The sequence below is a fragment of the Lontra canadensis genome, unplaced genomic scaffold, assembly GCF_010015895.1.
Source record: "Lontra canadensis isolate GAN:19392208 unplaced genomic scaffold, GSC_riverotter_1.0 scaffold2, whole genome shotgun sequence".
In the NCBI taxonomy this organism is placed as follows: domain Eukaryota; kingdom Metazoa; phylum Chordata; class Mammalia; order Carnivora; family Mustelidae; genus Lontra; species Lontra canadensis.
This window is the reverse complement of record NW_022630996.1, coordinates 58,089,839-58,115,242: the sequence shown is the minus strand read 5'-3', so window position 1 is coordinate 58,115,242 and position 25,404 is coordinate 58,089,839. Positions and strand designations below refer to the sequence as shown.

The 25,404-nt window shown below is 38.6% G+C and overlaps 1 protein-coding gene across 1 annotated transcript in view; it reads left to right on the top strand.

Annotated features, from left to right (window-relative positions):
* The first annotated feature begins 7,938 nt into the window (after positions 1–7,938).
* Positions 7,939–25,404, top strand: part of MIOS (meiosis regulator for oocyte development) — a 36,645-nt gene continuing 19,179 nt past the window's right edge. The window contains exons 1-5 of the mRNA XM_032874371.1: positions 7,939–8,060; positions 9,132–9,228; positions 14,110–15,451; positions 15,793–15,891; positions 23,461–23,715. Coding sequence (XP_032730262.1) covers positions 14,158–15,451; positions 15,793–15,891; positions 23,461–23,715 — 1,648 coding nt within the window. The 5' untranslated portion in view covers positions 7,939–8,060; positions 9,132–9,228; positions 14,110–14,157. The remainder of the gene's footprint in view (positions 8,061–9,131; positions 9,229–14,109; positions 15,452–15,792; positions 15,892–23,460; positions 23,716–25,404) is intronic.

Sequence of the window (25,404 nt, the reverse complement as noted above, 5' to 3'; positions counted from 1 at the left end):
TTTCTCTTTCCTCCCATAATTCACACGTCCCCATAGGAGGAGGAATTGGATTTATCCTGAATGATGGGGATGATAGTGTAACAACCATTGGTCCATGTTTCCTGTCTCAACATCCATCATCACAAAATAATATTTTAAGTCTGAGCATTTACTAAATTTATACACCATGTTATACATGCATGCTTCTCATGACATATAGCATCATTCCCTTTACAGTATTACACATGTAATATACACTATCATACCCCATATTATAAAAGTGCCTTGTTCTCAAGGCTCTTACTGCCTGACAACTGTTAGAATAATCACAATGCAGATGACTCTTCTGCAGGCATTTAATGCACAACCCGCAGAACTGTCGGCTTCAGCCCTGTGTAACATCACACTGTTCATGCAATTAACATTTTGGTATAAAGTTGCAAAACCTTTTTTGTAATTCATTATTACATTTTATTATTTGTGTTAACTTATTAATGGCTAGAAATTTCAGATACATACAATATTTTGCTCATTCTGATTTCATGTGAATGTCATCAATCCATTGAAAACACAGGACCCCATAGGATGCATTATAAAACTTTATTTTACTCCCCACTGTCCTTTTGTTTTGATTTTTGAGGGCAGGACTTTTTTTTTCCACTTGGATGATATCCCAGGCAGGTGCCATGAGTCTTTGGATCAGTCTTTTGCATAAAAATCACTTTTTTCACACTTAATCATAAAAACTATGTGTTTCCTACCATCAAAATGTCTATTCCCATGTAGCAGCCAGGACTGTGAGCTCAAAGATTCTCCCCTCCGCAGCTGGGGCTTCCTTCAGGCTGGAATTTCCGGCAGTGGGAAAAGGGCCACTCTTCCTTTCACACACTCATGAAGAAGTGTCTGACTCTTCCAGGTAGACCAGCAGGAAAGAACGACTTAAGTAAACTGCCTTGTTCTGGTTTTGAAATGTATTAAAGTGATCTCTTTCTCCATCTTGGAGCTCTCCCTCGTTCTTTGGAGACTGCGTCCCTGGGGAGCTCTCATCCCATGTTTTTTTTTTTTTAAAGCCAGCCAGGTCTCTTCTCTGGCGGGTGTCCAACTCCACCTTCTCTGACCCCAGCCTCTTACCAATGGAACACCACCAGGGTCTCTCAGCTCAGTCAACTCAGTCTGCCAGAAAATCTTCTTATTTGACTATGCTGTGCTGCCTCTCACCCTTGTGGCCCTCATCCTGTCCACAGGGCATGCCACATCGTTTATCCTGACAAACCCCAGGAGTGAAGTTTTCCCAACAGATGCACCTCTCACCTTTTGACCTTCAATACAACCAGCTGGCCTTCCAAGTTTTCAGGCACGGCTCCGACAGCAGACCAACAAGGTCTGTTCCCATTTGCACAGATCAAGCTCTTCAGGACACCAGTGCCCTTAGATATCTCCTAGGGGATTAGGAGTAAGACTCTCTGGAAATGAAGAAAAAACAAAAAAAAGACTCTGGAAATGAATTTCTCCAAAGAAATCCCTCTTAGATACTTCAGTTCAGAACCCCCTCCAGGAACGCTTGGGGTCTTCAGGCTACAAAGTCTGTTCCAGCTCCGCAGATGGTAGCTTCTCACTTTGGAACGTGGGAATGTTCATCGCCTATTGTCCTGTTCCAGTCTAGTGGGGCTTCGGCCCGTTGTTGGACAAGGCCAGTTCTATTTTTAATCTCTTATTACTCCAACAAATATCTTATATGAGCATGGATAAATCCTGCAAGAGGAACAGAGAAATGAAAACAGTTGTGCATGGTAGGAGTACCTGTATTTTAAAACATTTCCTTCAATGTTGTTCACACAATAATATTTGAAATTTTGAGTCGGAATGGAAGCATTCATGTATTTGTGTAATTTTTTATCATGCATTCCTGACTTTGATTCAACAACTAATGAGGAGAACAATGATGACTGTAACATGTATCCCAGCCTCGAGAAATTCACAAACCATTTAAGTATATTGCAATATAATAGGTAATAGCATTATTACAGTTTATTATTGTGCATGGGTTAAGGGATCAAGTGGGAAAACATATTGGACCAGAATGGGGACATCCTCATGTTGATAACTTTCTTTTTTATATTCCAGAAGTTTTGTGCATGTTACATGGAGAGGAATATCCACCATTGTATGTTATTCATTAATCTTTAAATCATTAATATATATTTTACTTCATTTATACAATGAGTACTTTGAAAATGTGTTAATTTAATAAGCTAGATTTCCTCAAACTCATAAACATTGTTGCAAACTAAATACTTCTTCTCAAGTTTAGAGTAGCAGATTTCTCTAAATGTTTTTCAGTTGGGGCGCCTGGGTGGCTCAGTGGGTTAAAGCCTCTGCCTTCAGCTCAGGTCATGATCCAGGAGTTTTGGGATTGAGCCCCATATCGGGCTCTCTGCTCCACGGGGAGCCTGCTTCTCTGCCTGCCTCTCTGCCTACTTGTGATCTCTCTCTGTCAAATAAATAAATAAAATCTAAAAAAAAAAATGTTTTTAGATAAAATACACTCCACGGTGCAATTGTAGAACTGACTGATTCAAAAGTTCCAAAAGGGTTAGACCTTAGGAAGTAAATTTGTTTCCTTATCACTTCTATCCTGATTCTAACTCTGATTCTCTTTCTGCCTCTGATTTCTTACAACTTGAATGTCTTCCTGGGGTTGCAATTATACTTACTAACGAAGTCAGGCTTAGCTTCTCAAATAAACTGCTGATGGTCCAAGTTCTTGAACATGAGAATCAAGTCCATTATCCATGTGAAGATTTTGTAGTCACACATTGCACATTACTTTAGAAGCTTTCCAAATTATTGACCGGGCCAATCAGATATAATTTGGTTTTTCTGGGACCTGGTCTTTGGCTCAAAACAGCACGGATTCTGAATGTATCACCTTCATAGTTAGATATCTAAGTTCCAGCGATGGTTCTAGGAATATTTTTCTCATTTTATTACCAAGAGAAGCCTATCTTTACAACTGCTTTGGGCTTTGTCTGGTTTAAGTAATTCTAAAATTAATTTGATCCATTGAAAACATAAGTTTTCTTTCTCATTGACTGTTAAGACTTACAGCATTGACATCTTAACTGCAGGCTGAGGAGTTTGATTGTTGGTCCGTAGGGAACATGAACCAAGGAAGAGTCGTACCTAAGAGGGTCATTTGAGATGTGCTCTGGAAGATCAATCTGGCCACACAGAGGAGATGGTTTAGAGGGAAAAGGTAGGAACAGGGGAATCAGAGGCCAGTTGGGAGACTGCTGTGTGGGTGAGCAGTAATTAAGACCGAAACTGGGGCAATGGCTGTGGGAACAGAGAGATTAGCAGAATTTAGCCACATCGTCTGTTTCAAAAGCCCAAATGTAATTTTTTCAAATCCCATCCACGGAGAAGAAGAGACCAGGCAGCAAGACAGCCTGTGTTTCACTAGGATTAACAGTGCTGATCTGATAGTATTTTGATGGCTGCTGATTTACTTCTTCAGCACTCATCAGAAAGGATGAGCCAAGTTTCATAGTCAGTTCAGGCTGCTATAACAAATTACCATAGATGGCACGGCTTGTAAACAACAGGCATTTATTTCTCGTAGTTCTGGAGGCTGGAAATCTGAGATCAGGGTGCCAGCATGGTGGAGTCCTGATGAGCTCTCTCTTCTGGATTTCAGACTGCCGACTTCATTATGTCCACATGCATGGCAGGAAAGGGTTGCAAGAGCTCTCCGGGGTCCCTTTTATGAGGGCATTACTCCCATTCATGAGGGCGGAGGTCACATTCATGTGCTCTTACCACATGATAAGATATGAGGCCCCATCTCTTCATATCATCACATAGGGTGGTAGGATTTCAACATATCAATTTGGGAGGGAGGGAACACACGCATTCATCCATAACACCAAGTTACCCACAAATGGAGGAAACCCTGTGAAGAAGGAATGAGCAAAGCAGGAAATGTTAGCATCCTAGAACGGTTCCAGTTACTGAAGCATTTAGGATGCTGCTTAAACCCTATTATTTCTGCCTTAACTCCGTAGGTACAGGATTATGATGTGTCTGTCTATCATTACGAATTAAGCATCCCAATTCCTCCAACTATACTCTTTAAAATAATACTCATTGGGCTTTTTTCCTCATTAAAATTTTTTACATTTTTATTTTAGAAAACATAGAATGTAATGAAGAAAATTATGATCACTTTTAAACCTACCACACATAGGAAACTACTAAGAAAATAGCACCGTTATTCCTTCCCATTTTTGAAAAATAAGGTTAGAATTATGATGTTTATTCCTTTCGGTACAATTTTATTCCTATAACATAAAACATGAGTGTTTCCTGTATCTTTAAATGCTTTTTTTCTAAAACAGAGTTTAGCCAATAATCCAACCTGCCACCTGTTTCTAGAAACAAAGTTTTCCTTTGCGTATGTCCTGTCGACGACTGGTTTTGCAATAGGACAGCAGAAGGGAGAAGTGGTGATCAAGGCAGCAAAACCTGAAAGGCTGGGATATTTACCATCTGGCCCTTCACAAAACAAGTTTGCCAACTCCTGTTTAAAAGATCATTTTAATAACACTTAAAACTACATCAAGTGGCTACCATTCAATCGTTACAAGCACAATGCTGGGGTCACATTGTCGGCATTCCTAACCTCGCTCCACCACTTAAGAGGTAGGTATCTTGGGCGGGGCATCTGGGTGGTTCAGCCGGTTAAGCAGTTGTTCAATCCGACTTTTGATTTTGGCTCAGGTCATGATCTCAGGATTGGGAGACAGAGCCCAGCATTGGACTCCACGTTGCCTGTGGAGGCTGCTTAAGATACTCTCCCTCTGGGGCACCTGGTGGCTCAGTCAGTTAAGCAGCTGCCTTCAGCTCAGGATCCTGGGATCCTGGGACAGAGCCCCCCACCGAGCTCTCTACTCAGCTGGGAGTCTGCTCCTCCCCCTGCCTGTGCTTGCTCTCTCTCTCTCTCTCTTAAATAAATAAATAAAATCTTAAAAAAAAAAAAGGGGGAGATTCTCTCTCCCACTCTCTTTGCCTGTCCCCTCATTCCTCCCTATATCCCTGCCCCACTCCCTCTCTAAAAAGAAAAAAAAAAAGCGAGATCTTGGGCAATTTATTTAACACTTCTGTGCCTCAATTTTCTCATTTGTAAAAGGGGAAAAATAATAGTATCATCCTCATAAAATTGATGAAGACGTGAAGTCCATGATGTACCTCCCCAGTGTCCCCCTTCAGTAATGAATGATTTAGTCCTTCAGCTGCTGGGAAAGTTGTCAGCAGATGGCGTGCAGCTGTCAGCCATCTTTGGGGACTGTCTTGGCAGAGAAAACGGCTTCACTCAAAGCCACTTGTTTTTCGAGGGACAGGTCACATTAGTGACCTAGCCACATCAGTGGGGTAGTATGAAGTCCTGAATCCCTTGTCCCAACCCAAGACAACTCGGGAGGGCCAATCCAGATTCAAAGTTTCTCATGAATTGGCTGAGGCCTTTGTTGGTAATGAATCACACCTCAGCTCCTCCCTCTGCACTGTCCTGCATCTTCTTCCTTCCTCTCACTGGTGTTGATCCCAACCCTCCCACATAAGTATCCTATTCTCAATCTCCATTTTGAAATATGTTTCCAGGGCACCCAACCCAAGACAGTATTAAATGAGCCAATGTTGTAAAGCATCTGGGAATAACAAATGCTATGTAATTGTTTATTATCAAACAAATAGATACTTCTGGGAGAAAGTAAAGTGGAAATACAAGATCAAGAAGAAAAATAGAATAACATGATTTCCTACAATTAAAGAAGAGCTTAGTCACAAAAATTTTAAATGAATGATTGTAAGAAACTCTCGCTAAAGTATCTAAATTTCAAGAACTACATTTAAAGTGTGATACAATAGATTTGTTTACAATTTAAGTATTTAAAATTATTAAAAATCATATCCTTGGAACTATGTAAATTTATTACAACAATGTTAGATGTATTCCCCCAAAATATATGAGTAAGTATACTGATTTACAAAACTAATTTGGGAGTATGCTTGAATACTTTTTGAAGACCACTATCTTAAGATATCTCAGATCTTCTCACCCCAACCTTTGTAAAAAGATTACTTAAGCCATAAAACATTTTTCCAGGGCCCTAATTTCCCCTTGATGCTTAAAAGCAAAACTTGCTCTCATGGTTACACTGATTTTGTGCAGACTGATTTTGTGGAAATAAAGGGAGTTCGGATCAGCCAGTCAGACTCTACAGAATGTTCCAATAGAAACTGAGCTACTGCTAAGGGCAGCAGTAAATAAGAAGGAAATAGCAGTTCTTCAGCTGTTGTCCTTTATTGGTTTTAAACCACAACAAACATCTTATTCTGGATCACTACAACATACGTGAAGGAGCTTAGAAAGAGCAATATCTTGTTAATGACACAAAAGTTTAAATTAAAAAACAAAACAAAACAAAAAACCATGAGACTGAACTACACAACTCAGGCATCCATTACAAAATGCATGTTTGATAAAGACAAGTAGTGTAACCTCAGAGCAGTGTTAAGTTCTCTGACACAGTTTAATCTTCTAAAAAGTAGAATATACTCTTCCACTCAGTAACTATTTTTGAATATATATTATGCAGCAGGAGCTATAGGAAATCCAGAGTTCTATACTAAAAGCTCACTACTCACAAAGAAAATGCTGTCTGCCATTTTGCAGAAAGGGGGAAGGGAGAAGAGGAAGTGAATGGCAAGGAGCTTCTCTTCTACAGAATCTAGGTTCACTAACAAGGAACACTGTTTAGTGCAGAAGGGGAATGGATTTCCAAGGAGACTGAGAAAAGTGTCACTTATTGCTCGAGGGACTCTGGAGTGCAAGGAACTTGTGACGCCATGAGAAGAATACACTTTCACAAAAGCTTAGATGGAAAAGAAAGGAGAGGAAAATATATTCGCTGGAGGAGAGTGTCAAGAAAGACAATTGTTTTAGGATTCATCCAATAAATTTTTATTGAGCGCATACCTGTGCTATGTGCTATTTTAGGTTCCGGAGATTAAACAGAGAATAAAACAGACAGAGTCCCTGTGTATTAGAGAACAGGCCAAGGTGTTCTAACAGGAAAAAGTCCACCCAGACTCACCAGCCTCGTTTCCAAATGCCTTTCTGATAGAGCATCTTGATCGCTCCCCACTTCCCCTACTCATCCATCCATACTTCACAGCTTTCCCTCTGAGATGCAATCCCTCCTCAACCTGCCCTTGATCTTCCTTTGCCTTGGAAGGCTCTTCTCTCCCAGCCTCCTCCGCTGTTCCCTTTCCCATCTAATACCGTATTCATCCTTCTTGGGGTCAGCCTAGTGGTTCACAAGAAAGCGTTCCTGACCTCCCAACACTAAGGGGGCGCCCCTCCGGTGGAGCACTGGATTAGTCCTAACAAGGCATCACTGTTTTCTGCCGGTACCGCGTCTTTATCGTTCACTCCAGTGTCCCCAGTATTCCTGCAAGGCGCTAGGTACCCAAGAGGCACTCAAGATGTGTTTGTGGAATGAGCAAAGGAATGAATAAATCGTGAACCACATACCCTGGCATTTCTACTACATCGATGGCCTGCAATAAATTGTTAATGGAAATTTAAAGTGATCGAATGAGGTAAAGCGTCTGCAGTGCCAGAGACAACGCATTTCCGACAGGCCTTGCCCGGGAAACCTCCCGCAGGTGCGCGTGCCCGGGATACCTCCCGGGGGGCCGCAGGGGAGGGGCCTCCGGGAGTGCACCGGAGCGCTGGGGGCGGAGGGCGGGGCCTCCAGGGCAGTGGCCCCGCCCCAGGGCGGTGCTACTCCCGGGCGACCGAAAGGCGGGGCTCACGGGTGGGGAACTCCTCTTCCAAAGCAGAGACGCGTCCGCGCGTCCCGGGGCGCGCGGTGTTGGGGTGTTGGGTCCCGGCCGGGTGGCCCAAATTGACGGCCCCTCCGCCGCGGCCGCCATCTTGCCCTCGTGCGGACTCCCACGGAGGGAGGGGCGGTGACCAGGCCGGAAGTGGCTGTGCGACGGCCGCGCTGCCTCTTCAGGTCAGTGAGTTGTGGCTCCGGTAGCGTCTAAGCATTACCGACGCGGAGGCCCCCCCCCCGCCATGCGCGGGCTCGGGAGTGCGGGGGCCGCCGTGAGGGGCCCCGGGAAGCCCAGTTAAAAGGCCGGGGCCGGGGACGGTACGAGGGCCTCCTCGGAGCGGTGGCGCGGGTCGTAGCGTTTCGCGCTGCGGGATAACCGCGGCGGGCCGCAGGCCGGGCCTAGCAGGCAGCCTTGGAGCTGCGGGCGGAACCCCTCGGGGGCGCTGGGTTCGCGTTGCAGCTACACGCGCGGAGAGTTCGTGCGGAACCCGGTGTCCTGGCGTTGGACGGGAGGCCCAGCCAGGTGTCGAGCGTGGGAGTGGTCCTCAGGTTCCTGACTTCCAGCAATAGCAACGAGCCACGCTCTCTAGCTGTACTCTACTACTATTTCCTGAAGGGCCTGTCACCGGGTTAGCTGTGCTTTCTGCTTGTAGGGCCAATGCAAATTTCGTGTAAGGATGAATAAAGCCTTTCCCGTGGGCCACGAGCATTGCTAAATTGCTTAGCAAATGACTGCATTTGCAGGCCTTTTGTATAGCTACATTTTTATTTTATCTTTTGAAAAGATTTTATTTATTTGACAGAGAGATCACGAGGCAGGCAGAGAGGGAGGGGGGAGCAAGTATATCTATAATTTAAAGGAAATTTATGCAGTGCCTCTCCTTGAAGATGGTGAGGCTGAAAATTTCTTTTAAAGTACTGTTGTTACTGTCATAGAAAAGTAGAAGACAACAAAAGGATGTGAAAGTTGAGTAGTCGGGTACCTTGTATACTTAGTATTATGGATCTTCACTGTCCAGTAGCCCCACGGGGTTGAGATGTGCTGTAAATGTAAAATACACATTGAATTTACAAGACTTGGCACCAAAGAAAAAAAATTCTCAATATTTTTTTACATCAGTTACATGTGGAAAAGGGTATTTTTTAAATATGTTTGGTTGAATAAAATAACATTGTTTAATTTCATCTCTTTTTCAATGTGGCTACTAGAAACTTTTAAATCATGGCTAACGCAGTATTTCTGTCAGACAGTGCTGCTACAGATACTCTGGTGAAGAATACAGAATCAGCATGGCTTTCCTTTGCTCAGAAACCTTTGATGGGAAGTGAACTCTTGTTACACTTGAAGGTGAGGTTGTAAAATGTAAGCTGTAATTATTGCAGATTTCACCCCTACTCCTCCCACTTTCCAGTGTCTCCAGCATTTGAGAACATTAATTCAGGGCTGCTTAAGGAAATCATAGTGATACCAATAGCTGTGTGATGCGAATAACTCAAGTTTCTCACAACTTTGTGAGATGGAGGTAGGGTGGGTTCTTACTCTTATTTTATAGTCGTGGTGTATTAACAGACTTAGTTGAGTCTAGCCTGTGAGTGGTTGGAGGTCCTCTGACTCCAGGTTGTTTTCTTTGCTCTTCACCACATTCCTCATCATCTGTGTTCATGAGCCAAGATCCATCTGTATTGTGTGTTGGACTGTAAAGAAAGACATTTCTTAAAAGGGTGTTTATGGATGTACCTCTCTATTCAGGGCCAGCTTTGTGTTTTGCAACCTGTGCCATCATATAAGGCCCAAATACAGGGGGCAGGGGGCCCTGTATTTTCATTTTGCACTGGACCTTGCAAATCATGTAGGTGATTTTTCTGCAGTAATCTAGGATGGGAGTTGGGAGGTGTTGGACAAGAACTAAATCATCTAGTCTTCACTTTACTCCTTTATGAAATGTGAAGGGCATGCCAGCCTCTCTCCAGTTTTGTGATTCTGTATGAATTACTGTAATCAGATTTTGTGGCTGGTAATACAAATATTGTACAAACGTAATTACAATCAGGAGAAATGCTGATAGTCCTCCATTGAGAGTCATGCAAATCAAAGATTTTTTTAAACTATAGTAGCACTTGATTTTTTTTATGGTGGATTTTTCCACATGCCACGAATTTTCTTATAGAGCATCCATGTAAAGAATATGATAATAGGATGGAGGCCTATATTGAAAGTGTGATTATTTGAGTGTTTATCTTTTGATAAGATAAGAAGATAGGCCAGATCTCCAGATACCTCCATTTAGGAGGTTTCCTCTGTGAAGACATGAGTGTGCATCCTTACTTGGCAGTATCTGTTCCTTCTTTTTGTTGTCTTTACTATGTCCTATTGCATGAGGTGCCTCTTCTCATGAATTTTTAAATTCTCTTTAAAATTGAATATCAGCATTAAAATCAGTCTTTATTAGATTAGTTTACTAGTCTGCTTGGGCTGCCATAGTAAAAGACACAGAGTAGGTGGCTTAAATTAACAAATTTATTTTCTCACAATTCTCAAAGGTTGGAAGTCCAAAATCAGGATTCCATTGTGGTCTGGTTCTGGTGAAAGTTCTTTTCTTGGCTTGTACAAGCTTGTACATATTCTTACGGGGTTCTCATGGTGGGGAGAGAACTCTATTGTCTCTTCCTCTTTTTATAAGTGCACCACTTCTGTCAGATTAGCACTCTATCTTCATCACTTCATTTACTCTAATCACCCCCTTAAAGGGTCTTTAATACTGTCACATTGGGGATTAGGGCTTCAACCTGAATTTGGGGGGGGGAGCAATTTAGATTATAGCAACCAGGGAGCTTGTCTTTCTCTGTTCACTACCATGTTCTTAGCATTTAGAACAGTTTCTACCACATACACTATGCTCAGTAAATATTTACAGAATAAATGAAAGACAGGTATTAGAGTGAGCCTCCCTTAGGGTGGCTCACTGTGGGCTCTTGCCCATCATTGGATCCCTGACAGTGGGTACTTCATTCTTGGTTGAAGCCAGTCTCTCTAGGAAGGATAAGGCATGGAAGAATGAGGAGATTGGTAAAACTTGGATAGAGCAGTGTAAGAAATGTCAGATGGAGCATTTAATAAATAATTAGTAAGTATCTACTAAGTGCTTAGCCCTAGGCTGGGTATTGGAGGTATAAATGGAAAGCAAAGATACTTTGCTTGCAGCTTTTATAATTTAGGAGAGACAGGGTGTTCAAAGGAAGGAATACTGTTCACTGAGAGTACTATCTAAATAAACTGACAGACCAGGAAGGGGATAGGGGATATTTGATGTCAGCCTCAGACCATTATGGTTGAGAGATGGTCAAGCATGTGTTAACTTGGCCTAGAAGGGAGGGAAGAATGCTCCATTGAGAGAAAACAGCATTTGCAAAGTAGTGGTGATGGAGGGGCAGAGGAAGATTACATTCTAGGAACCAAAAAGAAGAACAGTGTAGCTAGAACACAGCAGGGAGGAAAATGGTGTGCCTTGATGCCAAAGCGGTTGGTAGAGACCAAAGCATTTAGGATTTTGTAGGTTATATTGAATATTTGGAACTCTCTACTGAGCAGTTGGAAACCATTAGAGGATTTTAAGTAGGCATTGTATAACCTGGCTAATTTTGAGTTTTAGAAAGGTCCCTGTATGTACAAGTTGTATTACATAAAGATGAATTTCAAAAAGGCCTGAATATACAGATGAGTAAAAGAATTGCTAAATCAACACCATAGGCTAAGCATGTTGCATACTTTAATTTCTTACAGAATCAGTCCTCAGAGCTGTGAGACTTGGCAGCCTGAGTGGAGGAAAGAAGAGCAAATAATTGGGTTGATCTAGGCTTGGGGAAGGCAAGCTTAAAATGGCAAAGAAGTGAAGAAATTGAGGGTCTAGTAGAAATGTAATAAAAATGATGACTTGCGCATCAGACCTCTTAAGTAAGGAAATAAACCAGTGTAAGAATTCTTAGAGGTCTTTCCCAGTCAACAAAATTGTACGAGTGGGGGGTATAGCTCAGTGGTAGAGCATTTGACTGCAAAATTGTATGAGTATATTGAATTCTAGACTGATAATTCCTGACAATTCCTGACTGAAAGTTTTACAAGGTCAAAAAGTAAAGCAAGTATGTTTGAGCTGATTTTATTTAGTGTATCTATATTAGGAGTCTGTGCCTGGCTCTACATCTGGTATAGGGGATTGGGGGTGAATGAATCATAGCTTCACCTTTTAAGAACTGACAGCATGGCTGTACAGATTCTAATTGCCATGAAGATTCCAAATACTTTTCGCCTTTTTAAATCCAGACTTTAACCTCTAGCCAGAATTGGTTAGAAACAGACATTTAAATTTTTGTTAAGTAGCTTTTGCTCTTAAAATAGCATTTCTTTTAATTAAAAAAAAAAAAATTTGAGAGACAGCATGTGCACGGGCATACGTGTGAGTATGGTGAGGGGCAGAGGGAGAGAATCTTCAAGCAGATGTCCCCCCGAGTGTGGAGCCTGAAGAGGGGCTTGATCTCATGACCCATGAGATCATGGCCTGAGCCAAAACCAAGAGTTAGTCACTTTAACCAAAAGAGTCACCGAGGCGCCCCTAAAATACCATTTTTAACATAGCTGTTTTTAGTTTATGTTTAAACAACTATCATCTTTCCAAAATTCCCTGTCATTATTAATCAAAGTTCATAGAATTGAAAACTGGAAGAGCCTTTAATGATCACTTAATTCAGTTTCCCAAATGCAGTGTGTGTACTACTGGTCGTAAACAGGATGACTTTAGGTAAAACATAATCAAGCATTTTTTTAAAATTCCAATATAAGTAACATATGAAGCATTTCAGCGGCACCTGGGTGGCTCAGTAAGTTAAGTGTCTGCCTTTGGCTCAAATCATGATACCCCAGGCCCTGGGATAGAGCACCATGTTGGGCTCCCTGCTCAGTGGGGAGCCTGCTTCTCCCTCTCCATCTGCCCCTCCCCACCTCTCATGTTCTCTGTCTCTCTCACAAATAAATAAAACCTTCTAAAAAAACATAATAAGCATTTTAATAGTTACATATTTATTCTAATGTGTCTTAGAAAAAATATTAAGCATACCTTACCTGAGATTCATGGACTTCATGACAAAATTAAGATCAATTTTCTGATTTTAAAAATAGTCACTTTAAATAAAAATACTGAATAAAAATAGGTGGTACATGAATGAAGTTTGGGAAACAGTACTCTAAACCAACTCTTCAGTTATGTAGGTGAGAAAACAAAAGGACCACTAATCACAAAGGCCCTTCTGTGGTGTATAACTAATATATTTCAGAGCTAGGAATAGAAGTTAACTCTGTTCAGTCCATGTTATTGTTTATTCTGCCATACAGGGCTGCTGCTTATTCTTGAGACTTGAGGAAGAGACCTCTGTCTTAATAGCGGCATTGTACTTTAAATCTTCATTGTCTGTTTTGGTGGCCACATGTGGCTATTTATATTAAAAATAAATGAAAAGTAAATAAGATTTAAAATTTGTACTAGTTACATTTCTTGTGCTTGGTTAGCCACATATGGCTAGTAGTTACCCTACTAGACAGTATAGCCAGAGAACATTTCTATCACTGCCGAAAGTTCTATTGAATAGTTTTGGTGTAAACTGTTGCTTAAAAACATGATTCATGGGATGCCTGTGTGGCTCAGTAGGTTAAGTGTCTGCCTTCAGCTCAGATCATGATCCCAGGATCCTGGGATCGGGTTCTACATTGGGCTCCCTGCTGAGCAGAGGGTCTCCTTCTCACTCTGCCTGCCACTCCCCAACTTGTGCTAGCTCTGTCAAATAAATAAATAAATAAATCTTTAAAAAAACAACACACAAAAAAACATGTTTCATAACCCTTTAAAGTTTTACCCCCTTCAAAGAGATGATGCTTATTAATTTGCTCACTGTACTGAAGTTCTGTTAGCCCTAAGGTTAATGAAGTTACTAATAACAGTGCAATTAAAATAATTGATCATGGGAAGTAAGGCCAAAATGTATTTCTCAAAATCTCACCACCTCATCTTATTGGGGGGAAGTTCTTTTTCCCTTTTTAATCAATAAATATTGTCATGAATTCATAGCAGTTAGAAGAAATATATTGAAAGAGTATCGAATAGAGGATTTCCTGATTTTCTGAATAGTTTATTCATCTTACAATTGTATTTTGTTAAGATTTTAAAACTTTATTTTTAAACAGATTTTCAATGAATGGACCTGACTGGACTCTTTGAGCACATCAATAAACATGAGCGGTACCAAACCTGATATATTGTGGGCACCTCACCAGGTGGATAGATTTGTTGTATGTGACTCTGAACTGAGCCTTTATCATGTGGAATCTACTGTGAATTCAGAACTCAAAGCTGGATCTTTACGTTTATCTGAAGACTCTGCGGCTACATTACTATCAATAAATTCAGATACGCCGTATATGAAATGTGTTGCCTGGTATCTCAATTATGATCCTGAATGTCTTCTGGCAGTTGGACAAGCAAATGGTCGAGTTGTACTTACAAGTCTTGGTCAGGATCATAACTCAAAATTCAAAGATTTGATAGGAAAAGAATTTGTTCCAAAACATGCACGACAATGTAATACACTTGCGTGGAATCCATTGGATAGTAACTGGCTTGCTGCTGGGCTTGATAAACACAGAGCTGATTTTTCAGTGCTGATTTGGGATATTTGCAGCAAATATACTCCTGATATAGTTCCCATGGAGAAAGTGAGACTTTCAGCAGGTGAAACTGAAACAACATTATTAGTAACAAAACCTCTTTATGAATTAGGACAAAATGATGCTTGTCTCTCTCTTTGTTGGCTTCCACGAGACCAGAAACTTCTCCTTGCTGGTATGCATCGTAACTTAGCCATATTTGATCTTCGGAATACAAGCCAAAAGATGTTTGTAAATACAAAAGCTGTTCAGGGGGTGACAGTAGACCCCTACTTCCATGATCGTGTTGCTTCCTTCTATGAAGGTCAGGTTGCCATATGGGATCTAAGGAAATTTGAGAAGCCAGTTTTAACTTTGACTGAGCAACCAAAGCCCTTAACAAAAGTAGCATGGTGTCCAACTAGGACTGGTTTGCTGGCCACTTTGACAAGGGATAGTAACATTATTAGATTATATGATATGCAGCACACACCCACTCCCATTGGAGATGAAACTGAACCCACAATAATTGAAAGAAGTGTGCAACCTTGCGACAATTACATTGCTTCCTTTGCTTGGCATCCAACAAGTCAAAATAGAATGATAGTTGTAACTCCCAACCGAACAATGTCTGACTTCACTGTTTTTGAAAGGATATCTCTTGCCTGGAGCCCAATTACATCTTTAATGTGGGCTTGTGGTCGTCATTTGTATGAATGTGCAGAAGAAGAAAATGATAATTCCTTAGAAAAAGATATAGCAACAAAGATGCGCCTTCGGGCTTTATCCAGGTACGGACTTGATACAGAACAGGTGTGGAGAAACCATATTTTAGCTGGAAATGAAGACCCACAGCTCAAGTCCCTCTGGTATACCCTGCACTATATCCTTTTATTATGAATTTCATGAGATGAATCAGGTAAAACTGTTATTAAAGTTTGCTGAAAGATCAGTCTAAATTTTATTCTGAATGTTTTATATGCAAATAAAAGTTACATAATGCTAAAATTGCAAAGTAAAACTATTTAAATTATTTAAAACTATTAAAATTATTGAAATACTGCTTTACAGATTGTGTAGAAGGAAGAAAAGTTTATCAGCAATAAAGTAGGACCATCTCACTTTGGCTGATACCTATTATGAATTCACTCCAAATCAAAATAAATTTAGCTTTGAAATATGTTATTTTGCATCATCATTAATATTTCCTATGCATTTAAATACTTATGAAGCAGTATACAGAAGATATGGATCAGAAATCTCCAGGAAACAAAGGATCATTGGTTTATGCAGGAATTAAATCAATTGTAAAATCATCTTTGGGTAAGAAAATTCTATATTTTATTTTCTAAAGTATAATTTTTGTACTCTTATTTTTCTCCCTTTATCCCCATTATTTAATTACTTCAGAATAGATGTGCCTAAATTTTTTTTGTTGTTTTGGAGGGTTTCTGGTTAGATACTTTAGTGAATTGTTAAATGCGTATTTTATATCCAAAATTCTTTTTTGGGGGTCTTGACTCATTGAAGTGATAACAGTCTTTCTAATCTATTCATTTATTCACTGCTTTTTTTTTTTTTTTTTTTTTTGAAGACCCACTTTGAGAGGTTTTACATTAGATGATTTATAGGATCCTGGCTGTTTGGGTTATATCACAGTATTTTGCTTCTATAAAAGCTAAATAAAATGACATAATTGAAGGAGATTTCTATTGTGCTGCCTAAATGCTTTCACTTAGCTATTTAATGGCAAGGTCTGGGTAACTATGTCATGAAGTATGGCCTTACCTGATGGAGCCTTACCTGAAAGAGTCCTTGATGATTAAATGAATGTATGAGTTAATGCAAGGTTGAAATTGACCAACTGTTTAAGAATAAATATGACAAAAGAGCCAAACTTAATTTTTCACTGAGCAGTTATTCTTAACTGTTTTTTATTGAAGTGGAATTGTGCATTTTACTATAATCCTTTCCCCAACCTAGGATTCAGTATCTAGCTTTTTTTTTTTTTAAAGATTTTATTTATTTATTTATTTGACAGAGATCACAAGTAGGCAGAGAGGCAGGTAGAGAGAGCGGGGGAGGCAGGCTCCCCGCTGAGCAGAGAGCCCGATGCGGGCCTCGATCCCAGGACCCTGGGATCATGACCTGAGCCGAAGGCAGAAGCTTAACCCACTGAGCCACCCAGGCGCCCCTCAGTATCTAGCTTTTGAAAGCAGTCAAATTTGGGCCCAAGTCAAGCTGCTAGAAAAATAGTTTATATTTAGTTAAAGAGTGGCAGTTCAAGTAATAAATTCAACTTGGTCTTTAATAGGATTTTCATAGATACTATACAAATAATACAAAATATAAAAAATACTAATTTAATAAGAATAGGTTAAGTATTTCAATTGAACTGTTAATATTATTTTAAAAAAATTTGAAGGACTTTCGCATTATTACCTTGTTCCACATTGCTACAGTAGACACTATTTGATAGATTTCATTTTGGTATTTTCTCACTAGTTCACCAAAAAAGTAAATTTTATTATAAATAAATTTATTAGAAATAAAATACATGGGTCCAATTAGAAACTTCCATTTTATTAATGTAAGTGAAAGGGCAGATACACTGTAATATCCCTATAAATGAGCCTGCTCATGACTTCAAAATTGCCACTGCAAAGATTTAAACAGTTTATAGAATTTTTAGTATTTTTGCTATATAGCAGGTCAGGCCACATTATGTTCTCAGTTATTCTGAGGTGTATTATTGTTTTTGTTGTATTTTGATATATTTTAGGGGCAAACCTACAAACTACCTCTGAGGAAAAGCAAGAGGACAAATAGAATATCTTTATAATTCTGCTGTAGTAGAGAGAAACTGAACGTTTTGACTTAAGAGTAGTCTTTACCCATATTAAAAAACTACATTAGAAAGATTTCCTCATTGCTAGACTTTCAGCTTTTTGTTTGTTTAGGTTTTGATACTTTTGTTTCTACAGTCCCAAAGTGAAAAGTAGAGAAATAACTGTCAAAGATGGCACACGTGTCATTCAGTTTTTTATCTGGCCATACTTCTTTAATTGTCTCTCTTATGATTGAACGTGTAATCAACTCATTGAGCCATCTTGCTCACTGTATTATATAGCACACAGTGAAATTTTAACTTTGGTGATAAATAATACATGCTGAGTGCATACTGTGTATTAGATGTCATGCTAGTTGCTTTCCCCATTTTACATTATTGAATTCTTACAATAATGAGGTAAATTTATTTATTCAGCCAATATTTATTATTTGCTTATTATGTGCTAAGAATTGTCCTTGGAATAATATATAACTGTCAACAGTCTAAGTCTCTTCCCTCATAGAGAATGAAGAAGGTGGATATTACCCATGTTCTTGGGAGGTTTACATTCTAGTTCAGAATATGGACAAGTAACTAGGCAATTTACCATGAGGAAGAACTAACAATTATGTATAGAAGAATCCTAATCTGTGTGTAAGGATTAAAGAGGGTTCCCTGGAGGAGGTAAAAACAAAGGCAAGGAAGGTCCAGACAGGGAGCCGCATATGCAATTAACCCAGAGGAGAGGGAGCATAGCACATTTTAGTATTGCTGGAACAAGTGTGAGAAAGGAAATGAGGGAAGAATGGAGACTAGAAAGGTAAGCAGTGGGATAAGTAACTCAGGACTTAGAAATCATGGTAAGAATTTAGGGAGATTTATCCTGTAGCAAAGGAAACCAAGGAAAGATTTTAAAGAGTATTAACAGAATTAGATTTGTGTTTTAGAGCTGTTGCTATGTATGGAATGAATTGGAGAGGCTCAAACAGGGACCTCAGATGAAAGCCACAGTAATTAAGGTCACCTGGGTTGCTCAGTCAGTTAAGTGTCTGCCTTCGGCTCAGGTAGTGATCTTGGGGTCCTGGGATCGAGCCCCTAGGCAGGCTCCCCGCTCAATGGTGAGTCTGCTTCTCCTTCTCTTTTTGCCCCTCTCCCCTGCTTGTGCGCCTGAACATCTTTCTCTCTATCAAATTAATAAATAAAATATTTTTAAAATAAAAGCCGCAGTAATTAGGCAAGACATGAAGGTGTTCCTATCAAGGTTAGTGGCAGAGGAGTTAGAAAAATGTGGATAATTAGAGTGTGACAAAATGTAATGATTGAATACAGGAGATGGAGGGGAAGGAAGAGTGAAAAACAGCACACTCATATATATATATAGCTTAAGAAAGTGGGTTAATACCAGTACCAGTTAATTACATAGGGTTAACATAGGAAGAGGGCTTTTGAGAAGGAAAAAAGTTTGTTTTGGAGAAAGTTGAATTTGAGATAGTTAGGTGGAGATGTGCAGTAGGCAAGAAGTTTAGAGTAGGTTGAAGAAGTAAAGTCATCCATTTTAAATAATTCTTCCAAGAAATTTGACTAAATGAAGGAGGACAAAGAATATATAGTAAAAGCAGCAAGTGGATCTGGAGTCATAAGGGTTTTTGTGTTTCTTTGTTTTTGTTATTAACATAGGATTGATTTAAGCAAGCTTAAATGCTGATGTGAGGAAGCCCATACAAAGAGGTTGAGATGCAGAAAAAAGGGAGTAGTGAAGAGCAAAATTCCTAGGAATATGAGAGAATGGGATCCAGAGCACAGGTGAAAAGACTAGCATTAAATAGAAGGATGTACATTTTCTCCATACCAGCCAGAGGGGAAGGGGAAAGGTATGCAGATTGTATAGGGTTCAATGACTGGAGGCTGAGGAGCTTCCCCCGATGGCTCCTCTTTTTTCAGTGTAGTGGGTTTGCTTATTGAGAAGGACCAGGAAGGATATAGGGAGGAGAAACTGAGAAGAGGAGCCAGAGTTGGCTTGAGAAATATGGGAGGATTGTGGGGCAATGTTGTTTTACCAGAAGATAAAATAAAGGACAGTGGGCTGAGAAAATTAGGACACTGGGAAGAGAATGATTCATTTGCTGATCTTTGGGAGGGAAATGACAGAAGACTGATAGATAAAAATATGAGGGACCGAGAGATTGTGAGTTTGAAAAATTTAGAAGTGAGATTTCTGGAAGGCTATGAAGTTTTGGTAAGAAAGTGGTTCTTTTGAAGGAGGACCAGTTTGGAGTATGTCTGTGAAAGGAGTGGGTGAAATCTTGGAGGTGTGAACCACTGGAGATAAGGAAGCAAAGGAACAGAGAGACTAGTTTATTGGGTGGACCAAGTATTAAAGTCAACCAGGATGAGAATGCCATGCTCTAAAGGAATGTCTTGTACAGTCTTGTGGAAAAGTGTTCATAATGTTGTTAGTATTACAGTGTTTTGCTTTTAGGATGGCAAAAAATTGCATAATAAATGTTGGTCAGCCTTCCATCTGATAGGATGAAAATATTTTTATACTTCAGGGATAAATTCTGATCTAGAGAACTTGTCTATTCAGAACACTTTAATAGACTGAATAGGTAGGACTTAATGTTTTTAACAACAGAGTGTTCTTATATACACTGTATAATTGTACTGCTTTGTTATATAGATGTAAAAATGCAACAAACTAATATCTGCAGATAGCATAGTGTCTGATTGCTTGGTGTAGTATTTGAAACCAGTTTTTTAAAAAATGTTTTTTAATTTCCACATGAACTTGTTTCTCTCACACCTGTCAATAAAATGTCAATTCTATTATTTATATGTAGTGCAATCTCAAATTTAAGGGATACAGTTTTGTCACTTTAGTACTGCATAACATGCGTAAATAGATTTTAATTTTTTTCAGAGGTAGTTAAAATCGTGTATTTTAAAATTCCCACATGTTAAAAATAATGACTATACACTTAGAAATGCACAATATCATATTGCTTATTTGATAACCCTAATTAACCTGTCAAGCTGTAAGAATTTGCCTCTAGACAACCAAAATAAATGACACAATATCCAGGCATTTCACTTACAGGATATTTTTCCATCTCTTAGTAATGAACTCTTTGGAGTCATATGTATTGATCTTTATTCCATGACACACTTTCTGTAAAATAAAAACTCTAAAGAAACTGGAATCTTATTAAATTAAGAGGAATTGTTTGAAAATGCTGCTTTTTGTTCACCTGTTTAAAATTGTTATTTTTACCTTTTAGTATCCTCAGCATTGAATCAAAATTTATAGGGGAGATACGAAAATAAATACCTTATGATACATTGACAGCCTGTTCTACTTGAAATGTAATACGTACATTCTATCTAAATTTAAATTTGTTATTCAGAAAAGTAATGTTGTATTTATTTTTTAACATACATGTTTTAACTTAATCATTATTCAGAATTTTCTAATAGTTCTTAAAATTTCACTTTCGTAAGCTAAAAGTGATTTTTCATGACTAACTTTCCTCATGGTTGCGAACAGAGCAACTTGCTTCCTCTTTTCAAAGGGCAGGTGGTTCTCTTAAGGAAAGAAAACTTCAGAAGTCGACTCCTGAGCCCTTGACCTAAATGGCAAGAGTTTCCAACAGTAGGGTTAAAAATAAGTACTTTCAAGTGTAATTATTTAACTGTTTATTAAATTTCCAGAATTTTACAAATAACTCATCTTGAAACTTTTCATAAAGCAGTGATATATAGCTTAAAATATGTCCTAACATGAATAATATTGTAGGCCTTTGCTGTAGCCTAACATCATATAATGAAACAACTTACTTAAAAGTGTGAATTAGGGGCACCAGGGTGGTTCAGTGGGTTAAAGCCTCTGCCTTTGGCTCAGGTCATGATCTTAGGGTCCTGGGATTGAGCCCCGCATCGGGCTCTCTGCTCAGCAGGGAGCCTGCTTCCCCCTCTTTCTCTGCCTGCCTCTCTCCCTACTTGTGATCTCTCTGTCTCTCTCTCTGTCAAATAAATAAATAAAAATCTTTAAATAAAAAAATTAAATAAATGAAAGTGTGAATTAGGTTTGGTGAGTTTAGACTTTGGCTATGTACTAATTTTACTCTACCCATGTATTTAGAATAAATGGACTTTAAGAAATAATGTTTTGCATTATTTATATATGTGTATATTTGATTTGTAAATGACAATTGATTCAATTGGGTTTTTTAAAAGATTTTATTTAGAGAGGGAGAGAGAGAGCATGCATGTGGTGGGGGGCAGAGGGAGAGAGAGAAGCTTAAGTAGACTCCGTGCTGAGCATGGAGCCCGAAGCCAGTCTGGATCTCACAACCCTGAGATCGTGGCCTGAGCTGAAATCAAGAGTTGGATGCTTAACTGACTGAGCTACCTAGGTGCCCGATTCAGTTTTTAATATTTTCTCAATTTTGCTTGTGTTCATTTATTTAATACCTTGATCCGATGAGTATAGTTAAAGTCAACTTTGGGTAGTATATTAGTTTTATATTAATTCATTTATTATCATCATTTCCATGGTCTGGAGTCTTGGCATACCTTCACTGGATCCTTTACTCGGGGTCTCACATTGCTAAAATGAAGATGTGAGTACTCTTCCCAGCTCATATGGTTGTTGACAGAATCGGTTCTTTGAGTTGTGGGACAGAAGTGTCCTTGCTGCCTGTTACCAGGGGCTGCCCTCGTAGAGGCTGCATGCTTCCTTGCCACATAGCTGTCTCAAAACAAAGCTTTTACTTCCAGTCCAGCTGGAGACTCTCTCTCATTCCTCCAGACTCTTTTAAAGGTGTCACCTGGTTATGGCAGGCCCACACAGTATGATTTCCCTTTGATTAAGTAAGAGTCAATGGAATAACAGCCTTATTGATTATATCTCCAAAATGCTTTTGCTTGTACAATCTTGTATTATTTAGAAGCAAGTCACAGATTTCACCTGTACTCAAGGGAAGAGGATTATGAAGGGTGTGGTTACTAGAGGGCAAGAATCATGAAGCCCATTATACAGTCCTACCTATCATAGACAAGTTGAATTATTTCTTAAAACCTATTTATTATTGATCTAGTTATTTGTAAAGGTATAATTACTGTATTACATATAAGTAGATAAACATAGAATTACTATAAGTTACTCCGAATAAAAGATGTTTGTAATGTTGGACCTTGTTGCTGCCTAATTCATAATTTAGTTTATTCTGAAAATCCTTTTTGTTAAAATAACAACACATAATTCTACAATGACAGTTTTGATGGTAAAACTTTGTAGAACATTTAAGAATTTGAGTTGTAATTGAGTCAAGTTTCATCTTTGTTTTACCTTAATTTAGTACCATTAGGATCATCTACCTTGATTGCAATCTGATGCTGGATGAATTAGATTCCTTACAAAAAGAGAATGAGAATATAATGTCTTCTGACTTAGTGAAGAGGAAGAAACCTTAAATCATTGCCATTGTGTATTAGCTTTAGTATTTAAACTTTTGAAGTACTTTTATATTTATTTCATTTTTTCATATATATGCATACAAAGAAAAAACAGAAGATGGAGAGAGAGTGTATTGGGTCTTAAGCACTGGGGATAACCTCTCAAATAGAAACAAGATGCTTGCCTTTTTGGAGCATATGTTCTAGCAGGAGAAGAGATAAGTCTGAAAATTAAATGAAATATGGGAGCTTACATTAGATCTATAGGAAATGGAGGAAACGGTTTCACATCAGATAGTAAAAAATGGCACTCTTAGATTTGGTGGTCAGGGAAGTGCTCTGAAGCAGGGAGTCAAACTTACTGTTATCAAACATTAATCTTTCTTCCTGTAGCTCTTTTTTGATACTCAAGGAACTATTTAACTTAACAACATGTAAAGTATATTTTGTTTTGGCATATTTTACATTTATGCTGTCATGAATTTGTAGTTAAGAAGTCAAATATCCAGAATATGACATTGAGATAATCTGTGTAAAATGGACTTATTTTCTAAATATATTTCAAAAAAAATAATAAGCAACTAATATAAAAATACTTCTCTTTTTAGGAATGGTGGAAAGCAGCAGACATAATTGGAGCAGTTTGGATAAGCAAAGTGATATTCAAAATTTAAATGAAGAGAGAATCTTAGCTTTACAGCTTTGTGGGTGGATAAAGAAAGGAACGGATGTGGATGTAGGGCCATTTTTGAATTCCCTTGTACAAGAAGGGGAGTGGGAGAGAGCTGCTGCTGTGGCATTGTTCAACTTGGATATTCGACGAGCAATCCAAATCCTGAATGAAGGGGCATCTTCAGAAAAAGGTATTAGGTTATATTCAAGGATAATCGTAGTTCATAGAGTCCTTTGAAGAGAAGACACTGATAACTTTCAAGTATTTAGTCAGTATATTTGTGTAAATTCTTTTGAAAGAGAACACATAACTGTATCTATTAAAGTATTAGCCCAATCCCTTTTGTTTGTGCCTTGGTTTATGTCTGTAAAGAACATAATGTGTCTAAAGACAAAATGTGTCTTCAGTACCATTCTAATAATATTACAGTGAATGTTCAAATGCATCTGTTTTAATGCTTTTTCTTTAAAAGACATTCACATTTTTTAAAAAATGTATTTTCTTGAAGATAGGACTACTTCAATTTGCAAGCATTCTTTTGTTGTTCGTTTGCAAGCATTCCTATGGCAAATATTTGAGAGTATTTTTACTTTGTCTTTTGGATGGTTATTGGTTGGCTTTTAGGAAACTCTAAATGATACTTCTAGTTAGACTAATACAGAGTTTTATAAAAATCATATTTTGAGCTGCAAAAATGCTTCTACTTGAGTCTGGTGATTTTTTTTTTTTTTTAAAGATTTATTTATTTATTTGACAGATCACAAGCAGGCAGAGAGGCAGGCAGAAAGAGAGAGGAGGAAGCAGGCTCCCTGCTGAGCAGAGAGCCCGATGCGGGACTCGATTCCAGGACCCTGGGATCATGACCTGAGCCGAAGGCAGAGGCTTTAACCCACTGAGCCACCCAGGCACCCCCAGAGTCTGGTGATTTAAACATAGTTTCCATTTGATATTTTTTTAAAAGAAAGAAACAATGAAATGTAATAAAGTTTTTACTCTGACATTTTTTGCAAGAGAATACTCAGGCAAATGAATTCAATCCAGAAATTCAGGTGTTTTTTTTTTTTTTTTTTCTTATCAGGAATATTTCACTTAAAAAAACTAAGATGTATGTAGCTTTTGATTTTTAATGCACCTAGCAAATTATTTCTGGTATTCAGAATACTTAATTCTTACTTGCTGGTCCATTTTGAAACCGTTACAATTCTGTTGTACCATAGAGAAAAACACGAAATTAACTGTAATGTATTTACTTGCAGTAAAAAAGTTGAAAAAGCTAATGTTTTGCCCAGATTGGCCTTTTTTCTTTCACTTTTGCTCTAATGTAAGTCTTCCCCATTTGAGAATACAATAGAAGATAATGTGGTGATGAAAAAAGAGTTTGATATTTAAAGCTATTTCTAATTATAATTTTGCTATGACCTGGGGACATGATACTTCCCTGTCATGTATACCTGGAAAATCCAGTTTTAGATTTGAACACCTATACTATCAGAAGGGGAAAATTTTCTTTCCAGTGATTTCAGTAACTTTTTTAAGGATTAAAGAGAAGATTTCCCTGAATCCAGTCTTCCTTCCACTTGGACACAAATTGTTTTGAGCAGGAATTAGGAAGATACTGTTTTGTGGTGGTGGTGGTGGTTGTTAATCTTAACAGACTTTAATCCAATTTAATAGAATAAGCAGAGGAAGCAAGCACAAAGCAACTTGGGGAAAGTGTTTATAGAAATGAAGAACAAGGCTATTTAATAAGAAAGTGGGAAATGCTGTTTTTATTTGGGAAAGAAAGAAAATGATTAGGATCCAGGAACAGAATAAGAAAACTGTTATAATAAATGTACAGAATACTTAAGAGTAAAAGTTAAAAGTAAAATTAGTTTTT